Source organism: Littorina saxatilis, linkage group LG1, assembly GCF_037325665.1.
Source record: "Littorina saxatilis isolate snail1 linkage group LG1, US_GU_Lsax_2.0, whole genome shotgun sequence".
Lineage (NCBI taxonomy): Eukaryota > Metazoa > Mollusca > Gastropoda > Littorinimorpha > Littorinidae > Littorina > Littorina saxatilis.
This window is the reverse complement of record NC_090245.1, coordinates 96996174-97009146: the sequence shown is the minus strand read 5'-3', so window position 1 is coordinate 97009146 and position 12973 is coordinate 96996174. Positions and strand designations below refer to the sequence as shown.

Genomic DNA, 12973 nt, shown 5'->3' with positions numbered 1-12973 from the left:
GTGCTTTCACGCCCCTTGTGTGAGTGTGAAGTTTTCACTTCGACAGACAGGCTGTGTCTCGCCCATTCATCAGTGGTCTTTGGCGTGTGACCGTTGATTGTCCGGCAGCAAACACCGGACACACCTGCACGCCTTTACTTGGATTGGCAAGAGGTCTTATCCACGAGAAATTGACGAAAGAAGCTAAGACAAGGAATAGACAAAACAGAGTTCGAAACAAGAACGTTAGGACAGCCAAACCCACACTCCTATCTTCCAAGATGGAGACGGTTTCTGACCCAGGTTACAGTGCGACTGTGGCCGTGTTGCTCGGAGTTATCGCCGTCACCCTGGTGTACCTCAGGTTCAAATCCACCAGCTCCAAAAAGCTGGCGCCGGGGCCGCGCGGTCTGGACGCGCTGCGTGGCATGGTGAGCGCACTGCGGGAAGGCAGTCTCAACAGACAGGCCGAGCAGTGGAGCCGCCAGTACGGACCGCTCGTGCTGTGTCGTAGCGCTGTCGGGGACCTGTGTGTGCTCAACTCGCCGCGCCTCGTCAGGGAGATGTACGCGGGCAAGGCCTTGGAGCACCTCACCAACAACAGGCCCATGACTTTTACAGGGTGGTTTGCTTTTTTTGACTTCAAGGACCTCGTGACCAGCAGTCCGCAGTACAGGCCGGAGTGGTCCAAGATGAGAAAGATGTTCCATCAGGCCATCAAGGTAGGTCACCAGCCTTTGAAGGTCAGTTAGCAGACGAGCTTAACCCTGTCCAACCCCGTTTAACCATGACTGACCCGATAACTGTCTTGCGTGTACTTGCACCAGGAACGCGTGCACTCTGACCAGTAGTGTTCCACTTTTGAACACATTTCTGTAATAAGTTTTGAACACCCTGTAATATGAACTTAGCAAATACATTATTGCGACAAATCTCGCACCCCAATTAAAGCATTTATTACCGTGTCATTTCACTCAGACTTTCTATGCCGTTTAAGGCCGTCCACTTTACTATCTGGATCACCTTTTGTATACAAGATTTCTTTAACAGGGATTACGTGACCACCGCTCAAATAAGGGGACCCCTAAAATCGACGTGACGAAAACGTAAGGGACCAATTCAAAATCAACAAAAATCATAATAGGCCCAACTTGGCAATCAGAAATTTATACCAAGAGCATGTTGTTTTGTTTAGCTAGCTTGCGTATTTCGTGTGCTATGCGATTCCTAGTGATGCTGATGTCGTTTGCATGAGGGGTCAACGAGAGATTTTGCGTCAATTTTGAGGAGCACCATTACAAAAAGCACTGTCATTTAGCAATAACGTTGTGGATTTCCTATACATACTATTACTAGACGTATATTAAAGATATTTTATCCTACATACGTTAGAGAGACACTCGTGAGATAATAATCGTTCAAATCACACGTGTGTATATCATGTAAATGAGGTCATGTCAAGCAAGTCTGGCAGGAACCTGTTTTTCCACTGCTTATGATGCCAAAGTCACCGAGACAAACGTCATTATAGAAACAAAATTTGCGCTCGCTAATTACCCTCGATGAATTGTTAGAACTAACACGTCACGTCACACTTTCAGAGTGACGTTTCTTTGCTTTGGCGTAGTAGATTGCATGAGGCTTTAGATGGGATCGAGGTTTCAAAACAAGCATCTTCAATTTAGCTGCCTCGACTGCAGGACATTTTCAGTAAAATACACGTAAGTACAGTATGTCGGAAAAACAGAATACTACATGGCTTACTGTATCGTACCAGATTTACGCTCGTTGCTTTTTCAAATCGCGAACAGCTCGCTTTCGCTCGCAGTTCAATATTTTAAAAAACAACTCGTGTAAATCTGGTACGACACAGCAAGCCATGTAGTATTCTCTATTGTTCAGATGTTATGCAATGTGCCCGAACTAGTTTTAAAACCCGTCATATGATTGTTCACCTATGGCCAAAAAGTGCATGACTTCGTATGTCTACAGACACATGATTGACGCAAGTACTTCCCGGCGCAGGAGAACAAGAGTATGACTGTGCACTGGATTTTACTCCAAACCAAAGAAACTGCTGTAAAGTGTTAGCAGAATTGAATGATTTCCACGGAACTATACAACCGCGCATTATAATCACTCACCTGCGCAGGTAGACTGACAGCGTGATTAGGATTCGATCAAACTGTGGCAAAAAAGCACCTCTTTGTTTGAAAAACTAAAGAAAAGGAGGAAGAAATACGTTTGCGGTCATGAATAAGCTCTCTGAACATCGCATTTTTCTTGATCCGCCCACTATTGTTAATATCCACTGAGACTCGGCATGTAATCTCTACGGGTAAATATACCCCCCCCCCCCCCCCCCCAAAAAAAAAAAAAAAAAAAAAAAAAAGAAGAGAGAAAGAAAAGAAATCTGTTTCCGTTTGTTGTGTACAATGTTGCTGGACAGAGAGTGCACGTGTCACCGTCGACTACCCACGGCATTTTAATACGTCATTGTGTGTGACGTATAGTTCTACGGGGATAGGATGTAGAGCTGAGATCATGACGTCACATTAATACGTCATTGTGTGTGACGTACAGTTCTACGGGGATAGGATGTAGAGCTGAGATCATGTCGTCACATTAGTACGTCATTGTGTGTGACGTAAAGTTCTACGGGTATAGGATGTAAAGCTGAGATCATGACGTCACATTAATACGTCATTGTGTGTGACGTGCAGTTCTACGGGGACGGGGTGGAGAGGATGGAAAGCAGAGTGCAGGAAGAGTTACACCGCCTGGTGACAGAGCTAGAGGCAGACTGCGGGAAGGATGTAGACATCGATCACGTGATCTCCGCTTCCATCATGCGCATCGTCCTCACACTGGTAAGTTTCAGCTCACTCTCACCCCAACCCCCAACTATGTGTGTGTGTGTGTGCTCGCGCGTTTGCGTGTGTGCATGCGCGTGTGTGTTTGTGTGTGGGCGCGTTCGTGCGTGCGTGGGTGTGTAAATACATGTGAAAAAGCACATGTTTTGTACTTTGAAAAGACCCTGCTCAGTCCAAAAAGCTTAAAGTGTTAATATCATAAATGTTCATTCTCCGACAACGACAGCTTTCTTTGTGTTATTAATTCTATTTATGATTTCCCGAACGCTCTCACCAATTGTAATGCTTGACCTCAGATGACAGGCGAACATCCAGTCCCCAGCCTGGTGGCGGCGGCCAAACAGTTCGATGACACGATCAATGAAATCTTCAGCCCCATTACGGACACCCTGCTGACCGCCTGCCCCTGGCTGCGTCACCTCCCCCTCCTACCCTACCACAAGCTCTGTCGTGACGTCATCCAGGCCCGGGACACATTGATGGAGAGGCTGTTCACCCAGTCCAAGGTGAGTCGTCTTGATGGTGTGAGTCGTCTTGATGGTGTGAGTCGTCTTGATGGTGAGAGTCGTCTTGATGGTGTGAGTCGTCTTGATGGTGATGGTGTGAGTCGTCTTGATGGTGTGAGTCGTCTTGATGGTGTGAGTCGTCTTGATGGTGTGAGTCGTCTTGATGGTGTGTGTCGTCTTGATGGTGTGTGTCGTCTTGATGGTGAGAGTCGTCTTGATGGTGTGAGTCGTCTTGATGGTGATGGTGTGAGTCGTCTTGATGGTGTGAGTCGTCTTGATGGTGTGTGTCGTCTTGATGGTGTGTGTCGTCTTGATGGTGTGAGTCGTCTTGATGGTGTGAGTCAGTTGTATGGGATGGGTATCAGTGTTGGTGTCAGTCAGTTGTGTCAGATGGGTATCAGTATTGGTGTAAGTCAGTTGTATCGGATGGGTATCAGTATTGGTGTCAGTCAGTTGTATGGCCGGGATGGGTATCAGTATTGGTGTAAGTCAGTTGTATCGGATGGGTATCAGTATTGGTGTAAGTCAGTTGTGTCAGATGGGTATCAGTATTGGTGTAAGTCAGTTGTATCGGATGGGTATCAGTATTGGTGTAAGTCAGTTGTATCGGATGGGTATCAGTATTGGTGTAAGTCAGGTGTGAGTCAGTTGTATCGGATGGGTATCAGTATTGGTGTCAGTCAGTTGTATCGGATGGGTATCAGTATTGGTGTAAGTCAGTTGTGTCAGATGGGTATCAGTATTGGTGTCAGTCAGTTGTATGGGATGGGTATCATTATTGGTGTGAGTCAGTTGTATCGGATGGGTATCAGTATTGGTGTCAGTCAGTTGTATCGGATGGGTATCAGTATTAGTGTAAGTCAGTTGTGTCAGATGGGTATCAGTATTGGTGTAAGTCAGTTGTATCGGATGGGTATCAGTATTGGTGTCAGTCAGTTGTATGGCCGGGATGGGTATCAGTATTGGTGTAAGTCAGTTGTATCGGATGGGTATCAGTATTGGTGTAAGTCAGTTGTGTCAGATGGGTATCAGTATTGGTGTAAGTCAGTTGTATCGGATGGGTATCAGTATTGGTGTAAGTCAGTTGTATCGGATGGGTATTAGTATTGGTGTAAGTCAGGTGTGAGTCAGGTGTGAGTCAGTTGTATCGGATGGGTATCAGTATTGGTGTCAGTCAGTTGTATCGGATGGGTATCAGTATTGGTGTAAGTCAGTTGTGTCAGATGGGTATCAGTATTGGTGTAAGTCAGTTGTATCTGATGGGTATCAGTATTGGTGTCAGTCAGTTGTATGGCCGGGATGGGTATCAGTATTGGTGTAAGTCAGTTGTATCGGATGGGTATCAGTATTGGTGTAAGTCAGTTGTGTCAGATGGGTATCAGTATTGGTGTAAGTCAGTTGTATCGGATGGGTATCAGTATTGGTGTAAGTCAGTTGTATCGGATGGGTATCAGTATTGGTGTAAGTCAGGTGTATCGGATGGGTATCAGTTTTGGTGTCAGTCAGTTGTATCGGATGGGTATCAGTATCGGTGTCAGTCAGTTGTATGGGATGGGTATCAGTATTGGTGTCAGTCAGTTGTATCGGATGGGTATCAGTAGTGCATGTGAACTGACTGACTGACTTTTTGAGGTTAACGTCCTCTCAGACAAGTTGCCTTAAATTGGGATAGGTATTGCTAATACGATGAGGATAATAATGGCGAGATATTTTGACTCAAGCCCACTTCCGGCTGTCTTCTTCGACATGCCAGCATTGGACTTGTCTCGTCCAAGTATCGGGATACGATCATGAGGATATAGGCGAGAGGTGTTGCGTGCGTGTCTTCGTGTTTTGCGAAACCTGAGACTTTGGCTGTGAGCTTGGGATTTCTATCGTGCGCGTGTGTGCACACGGAGGTGTTCGGACACCATAGAGGGTCACAAAGCTGACTCCGAGAAATACATCTGGCCTGTGAACTGTGTTAAAGTTGTCGTGCATGGAGCATGAAGTCACGGGTGTGGTGAAGGTCAAGGTCAGCGTAAAGTTTGTTTGCTCAGTCACCAGGGCTCTGACCAATATTTTGCACTTGCTTTTGCACAAAATAGAATGACAAAAACTTTTGTTGATGTCTTTTCGACAGACTAGCTTTTTTGTCCGTAGCTTATTCCCTTCTGTTTCATTTGTTTCATCAAGCATCTTATAGACTGAGATGACGACCTCTGACCCATTTTCAGGCAAGTCGAGTGAGAGGCGAACCGCGGGGCATTGCGGACATTCTGCTGGACGAGCAGGGCAAGGGAGACAACCAGTGGATGACTGACGACCACGTCCGCGGTCTTCTCATAAACACCGTTGGAGCAGGTGTGTGTGTCATTTTCATAATCATCGGTCCACGCTATCGCTCATGTCTCTCTAACAGGATGGATGATTGCTACGCGGAGTTCAGGGAAAGGAAGTGTCTAAAAGCCGAAATCTATCAAAACAGGAATACAGAGTTATCTCCCATAATTTATGTTTTTCGCTAATGTTTCTGATCAAAAGACGAAAGACGAACGTGATTGTAGAATGGCCGACTTCGACAGTGATCTCCGTTCTGTTCTTCACATTTATGATAAAGACATTGTTCTAAGGTCAAAACAAGTCGAAACTTTGAGACTGCTAAGGGAAGGAGTCCGTGACTATGATATTGTTGCATCACTCCCAACTGGTTACGGAAAAAGTTCCGTCCGCTCCGTATCCATTTTGTTATGATCACGTGACAAAGTTGATTATCACGTGACACTTTTGCTATATTTAGAGTTGTTTGCACAGTAAATACATCCGCGAAAGATAGCTCGCTTGAAACTGTCTTACATAACAATTCCTTTGTAATTTAAAAATTACACAACACCATGAAAAATCATTATCGACGATCGCGAATCTGCTTATATCAATAACACATTACGAAAAGCTCTAGATATGTATAAAATAAAAAAATAAATCGATTTCCTCTCCAGAGAAGGAAAACAAAGGCATCCTGTCAGGGATAAATGAGACCCGAAGGGAAGTAACTCATTTTACCTGAGTTCAGGATGGTGTGTGTGTCACAGTGTGTGCCCACGGTTATGTGTCTGTGTGTGTGTGTGTGTGTGTGTGTGTGTGTGTGTGTGTGTGTGTGTGTGTGTGTGTGTGTGTGTATGTGTGTGTGTGTGTGTGCGTGCGTGCGTGCGTGCGTGCGTGCGTGCGTGAAAGCATGCGTGCGTGCGTTTGTGTGTGTATGTATGTGTGCGTGTCGGTCCATATTTCCACAGAAGTTGCTCAAGATCCTTCACAACAGCAAACCACACGCGGTAGTTCCGGTCCAACTCGAGCAGACGGTCTTAGATATTTTCTTCGCTCTCAGTACACTCGAAGACATGCAAATCCACTCACCAATGCTAGCCAACTCTAAAGATGATTATGAATTTCACTAATCTGCTTACTTTCTGACGAAACAAGACATATAATTATATCATAGATATACAATATATAGAGGTACTAAACACAGTACAATATAGGTTTACTTGCGACATTTTTGCAATCTGTTATTTTCATGGTTTTTTTTTTTTTTAGTAGGGCCCGGGAAGGTTGCCTAATATAGACCACTTCCTAACATGGACCACGTCCTGTTCTGACCAACTATAGGGCGCTAGAGCGCTCAAAAAATTGCATTCGCTGTATTTACCCTCTCTGGATAACTTGCACATGTTAAAACAGTTGCAGAAACACAAACCTAAAAACCGTTAGTTGTTTGGTTTTTTAAAAATCTTTTTTTTTTTAAATCTTTTGGTAGCGTTCACTCTAATTTTGACGCTTAAAACGGACTAGTTTCTGTCTATACACACAAAGCTGTTATAAAAATCAGAGCTATATATGACAGCTGAGACTGGACTTGTTATATTTGAGTTTCTACTGCAAACAAAACATAATAGCAAAGTCTCAAAGTATATGTGTGTCCCCTAATATGGACAACCTTCAACAAATAGAAGAAAAATGAAAGCTAAAGGCTGGGTTCATTTTTTTTAAAGCTTGCTGAAAATAACCTAAAAGTAGCCCTCGAGCTTTCAACAAAATATAAGAAATAGTTTTCATTTCGTGGAAGTTGATAATTTCATTTATATTCTCTTATTTTTTAATAATTTTATGTAGGTTCATGTTGTGCTTCAAATAATGTTTTCATCAAACTGTAACAGATAAATCTAAAGAATATTTGAATTTGTCTGACTTTCACACTAATATGTATCATGTTATTTTAAAGTATAGGGGGCTTTTTACAGTGATATGTGAAGGCCTCTCCACTGGTCCATATTAGGCGCCCAGGCTCCTAATATGGACCATTTTTGGAATTGTTTGTATTTAATTTTTGTTGAATGTCTATCAAAGGTTATTCGCTCTAATTATGCCTGACGGTTAACTAAAAAGAGAAGGACGTGCCACAAAAAACACAAAATGAAACTTCTTCGCAGGAAAACCACCTAGTTATCAGCTAGAAACAAAAAGTGGTCAATATTCTGCGACCTGCCCCTATGGCTTTACTTGACAGTTGAAGACACACACTCTTGGCCATCTTTGAACCAAGAAGAAAAGCTTCTGTCATTCCTGTTGTTTTTATAATCTTCGACTTTTCTAACTGTAAACTGGTGTGTCCTATTCCAGCCTCCCTCACCTCCACACAGACGCTGAAAGCGCTGTTCCTCTACCTGACCCATAACCCGGAAGTCGTCCGCAGGATCCAGAAGGACCTTGACACCAAACTCGGGGAGCGAACTCCGCGGATACAAGACAGGGGTGATCTCCCTTACGTGGAGGCGGTTGTCCTGGAAACGCTGCGTCTTGCTTCCCCTGTGTCCATGGGACTGCCCCATCTGACCACTGATGACGTCACATTGGACGGCTACACCATACCCAAGGGAGCCACGGTACTAGCAACAAAGCATGCGAGAGACTCAAACTCAGACTCAGAGAGAGAGAGAGAGAGAGAGAGAGGGAGAGGGAGAGGGAGAGAGAGAGAGAGAGAGAGAGAGGGAGGGAGGGAGGGAGGGAGGGAGGGAGGGAGGGAGGGAGGGAGGGAGAGTGTGTGTGTGTGTGTGTGTGTGTGTGTGTGTGTGTGTGTGTGTGTGTGTGTGTGTGTGTGTGTGTGTGTGTGTGTGTGTGTGTGTGTGTGTGTGTGTGTGATACCTTACGCGCGACCTTTATCGATTTTATTTTTTGTTTGGTTGTTTTAGGTGTTTGCAAATACTCTAGTTTTCCATCGTGACCCTGAAATTTATCCTGACCCGGAAGCATTCAAACCCGAACGTTTCCTTGACGACGCAGGTCAACTACTGCCTGCCAATCATCCCTTGAGACAGAGGTCAGCCGTTATTTTTTTCTCTGTATCAATTGATAATTGCTAACAGCAGTGCAGTGGCAAAACTTTAACATGCTAACATTCCAACATAACCATAATTGACCATAATTGTTTTACGTATAGTCAGTTTCACATACACATTCTTGTTTACATCTATCTATCGGTGTAGTTTTGTGCACAAAAAGTGTAAGGCCAAAAAAAAAAAAAAATGCTTTGGTTACGGTTTCATGGCCAAAAAAAATAGGGCAGGTAGGTCGATTAAACTTTTTTTTTTTTTTTTTTTTTTTTTTTGGTTGGTCCCTCTTGAAATGATAACAAGAAGGGCAAAGCCCATACGACTCACATGCTTTACACATTTTTCCTTCCAAAATACATGTGACCTTGACCCAAGGTCAAGGTCATCCAAGGTCATGCAACACAAAGCTGTTAATTCAAGACATAGGAAGTACAATGGTGCTTATTGGCTCTTTCTACCATGAGATATGGTCACTTTTAGTGGTTCACTACCTTATTTTGGTCACATTTCATAAGGGTCAAAGTGACCTTGACCTTGATCATATGTGACCAAATGTGTCTCATGATGAAAGCATAACATGTGCCCCACATAATGTTTAAGTTTGAAACAGTTATCTTCCATAGTTCAGGGTCAAGGTCACTTCAAAATATGTATACAATCCAACTTTGAAGAGCTCCTGTGACCTTGACCTTGAAGCAAGGTAAACCAAACTGGTATCAAAAGATGGGGCTTACTTTGCCCTATATATCATATATAGGTGAGGTATTCAATCTCAAAAACTTCAGAGAAAATGGGAAAAATGGGAAAAATAGCTGTTTTTTAGACAACATTTATGGCCCCTGCGACCTTGACCTTGAAGCAAGGTCAAGATGCTACGTATGTTTTTTGGGGCCTTGTCATCATACACCATCTTGCCAAATTTGGTACTGATAGACTGAATAGTGTCCAAGAAATATCCAACGTTAAAGTTTTCCGGACGGACGGACGGACGGACGTCCGGACGGACGGACGGACGGACGGACGGACGGACGGACGGACGACTCGGGTGAGTACATAGACTCACTTTTGCTTCGCATGTGAGTCAAAAATAGTTTTCGAGAGTCATGCCAAAGTCCAGTTCGAAAGAGTCTTCGGGCTCGGCACTTATTTTCGTCGACCCAACACATTTTATCCCGAACAGTTTGCCGTCCAAAGTTGGATGAAAATCATGAAAAATGTCCACCAAGGTTGCACTCTTCGAGTACTGACTTATCAGTCGTGTTTGTTCGATATGAACGCACTTTCCGAATACGATTGCAAATGCAGACGACATCTTTTTACGTTCGCGCAACGAACGAACGAACGCACGAGACTGACTTCCCTTGGATATGGGAGTTGTAAAAAGCGGAGTGGTGTCCCTTGTCGGGCTTGTTGTTGTCTGCTCGCCGGCGATCGATGTTTTCTCTGTGCCGTGGTGTTGTCGTTTTCGGTGGGTTTTTGTGTGTGTGTGTGTGTTTTTTTGTGTGTGTATGTATGTGTTTGGTTCATTTTATTTTTAGCTTTAGGACCAAAAAAAAAGTTTAGGGTCGGCCCAAAAAGTTAGGGTCGGTCGGGAAACCGTAACCAAAGCATTTTTTTTTTGTGGCCTAAGTCTTCGTGTGTTGGTGTGTGTGTGTGTGTGTGTGTGTGTGTGTGTGTGTGTGTGTGTGTGTGTGTGTGTGTGTGTGTGTGTGTGTGTGTGTGTGTGTGTGTGTGTGCGTGTGTGTATGTGTGGGTGTGTGGGTGGGTGGGTGGGTGATTTTGCAGTATTACTAAATTATGCCATATAAAATTGTGTGTGCGTCTGTCTGTCTGTCTGTCTGTCTGTCTGTCTGTCTGTCTGCAGTATGATCGCTTTCGGTGTGGGAAAGAGGAGCTGCGTCGGAGAGAGTTTCGCCAGGTCACGTGTCTTTCTCTACGTCACCACGCTCTTACAGCACTTTGACGTCCTCCCGCCGACACAGCACGAGCTACTTCCGGTCACGCGCAGCTCGTGGAAGAATGGGATCGTGCTGGAGTTGAAGCCTTACCACGTGGTCTTCAGGCTCCGGGCACACACACACAGGTACGTCTAACTATCATGTGGCAAGGGCAGTGCTTACAATGCTGAGGCCAGACCCATGCTTTTTTTCGTGTGATTTTAATATTGTAGGTATAGACAAACAAGTCGCGTAAGGCGAAAATACAATATTTAATCAAGTAGCTGTCGAACTCACAGAATGAAACTGAACGCAATGCCATTTTTCAGCAAGACCGTATGTATACTCGTAGCATCGTCAGTCCACCGCTCATGGCAAAGGCAGTGAAATTGACAAGAAGAGCGGGGTAGTAGTTGCGCTAAGAAGGATAGCACGCTTTTCTGTACCTCTTTTTGTTTTAACTTTCTGAGCGTGTTTTTAATCCAAACATATCATATCTATATGTTTTTGGAATCAGGAACCGACAAGGAATAAGATGAAAGTGTTTTTAAATTGATTTCGACAATTTAATTTTGATAATAATTTTTATATATTTAATTTTCAGAGCTTGTTTTTAATCCGAATATAACATATTTATATGTTTTTGGAATCAGCAAATGATGGAGAATAAGATAAACGTAAATTTGGATCGTTTTATAAATTTTTATTTTTTTTTACAATTTTCAGATTTTTAATGACCAAAGTCATTAATTAATTTTTAAGCCACCAAGCTGAAATGCAATACCGAAGTCCGGGCTTCGTCGAACATTACTTGACCAAAATTTCAACCAATTTGGTTGAAAAATGAGGGCGTGACAGTGCCGCCTCAACTTTCACGAAAAGCCGGATATGACGTCATCAAAGACATTTATCAAAAAAATGAAAAAAACGTTCGGGGATTTCATACCCAGGAACTTTCATGTCAAATTGCATAAAGATCGGTCCAGTAGTTTAGTCTGAATCGCTCTACACACACGCGCACACACACACACACACAGACACACACACAGACACACGCACATACACCACGACCCTCGTTTCGATTCCCTCTCGATGTTAAAATATTTAGTCAAAACTTGACTAAATATAAAAAGACAGTAGAATTTCAAAATATATTCCAAAATAGTCATGACGTGTATGTTTGGGCACTTATACGTCCCTTTGTGTGTGTTTATTTTTTATTTTTAAAGATTCTTTGATCAAAACAGAAATTCATAATGTCATCAATGTGTGTTTGTTTATTTGTTTATTTGATTAATAAGGCTGTTGTCGTTTACATTTTGCTGACGTACGTGTATTGTGTCGTGACGTCATACGTATGTTCCAACATTACTTGTGACCTCGTTCGCTCAGCCAGTACTGTTCACAGCGCTCATTCTGTGCGTGATCATTGTTCATGGACTGTTGGCTTCCATCCAGGTCTATGTTGACGCTTCCATTACGCAAGCTCCGGAGGTCAAGCGTTACTGTTTTAGGGGAATAGTTAGAAGAAGATGCGTCGTTCAAAGACCCCGTTATTACGAACTCTGTGCTCTTTGTGCAGGGATGACTAGGGCGAGGTTCAAGCCTTACGTGCTCGGCGGCCGCTATTGGATGAGACGCGTCAAGCCTGTACAGAATCCCGTGTGAAACCAACACAGCTTTCTCTATGACCATTAAATTAGATGCTATTGCTCAATACTATATTTTACTCTCTAATTACATAATGTCTGGTAAATGGTTGTACTATTGTTTTTTAATCTTATCTTGTGTCTAACTCTCTTTCTCTCTCACTTTTTTGTCTGTCTGTCTGTCTGTCTGTCTGTCTCTCTCTCTCTCTCTCTCTCTCTCTCTCTCTAAATATATATATCCTTGTTAAATAAAGTTCAATTCAATTCTGTGTGTGTGTGTGTGTGTCTCTCTCTCTCTCTCTCTCTCTCTCTCTCTCTCTCTCTCTCTCTCTCTCTCTCTCTCTCTCTCTCTCTCTGTCTCTCTCTGTCTCTCTCTATCTATATATATATACGACTAGTGTCTGTCTGTCTGTCTGTCTGTCTGTCTGTCTGTCTGTTCGCGATGCACGGCCAAAGTTCTCGGTGGATCTTTTTCAAATTTGGACACCGTATTCAGCTACACCCCGGACACAACCTCATCGATGAGATATTTCAACACGTGCTCTCAGCGCGCAGCGCTGTGCGCGCTGAACCTTTTTTTTTGTTTTGTCGGGATCCACTACCAGTAACTCTTCCTTATCTTCTCCAGTGTTTTCAGCCGCGATTATCTCCCTTCCTCCGTGT

General features: G+C 43.6%; 1 protein-coding gene across 1 annotated transcript; it reads left to right on the top strand.

Annotated features, from left to right (window-relative positions):
- On the top strand, window positions 1-12625 carry LOC138946789 (steroid 17-alpha-hydroxylase/17,20 lyase-like). Its single transcript, XM_070318195.1, has 8 exons — window positions 1-701; window positions 2703-2849; window positions 3149-3358; window positions 5575-5701; window positions 8015-8277; window positions 8584-8711; window positions 10589-10807; window positions 12244-12625. Exons 1-8 carry the CDS (start codon window positions 261-263, stop codon window positions 12251-12253), a joined length of 1545 nt encoding a protein of 514 aa, XP_070174296.1. The 5' UTR covers window positions 1-260; the 3' UTR covers window positions 12254-12625.
- Window positions 12626-12973: the final 348 nt, after the last annotated feature.

Coding starts and splice junctions, on each gene's coding strand:
- LOC138946789 (XM_070318195.1), top strand. CDS start 261: ATGGAGACGGTTTCTGACCCAGGTTACAGTGCGACTGTGGCCGTGTTG. Junction 702..2,702: donor TGTTCCATCAGGCCATCAAG/GTAGGTCACCAG, acceptor TGTGACGTGCAG/TTCTACGGGGACGGGGTGGA. Junction 5,702..8,014: donor CATAAACACCGTTGGAGCAG/GTGTGTGTGTCA, acceptor GTCCTATTCCAG/CCTCCCTCACCTCCACACAG.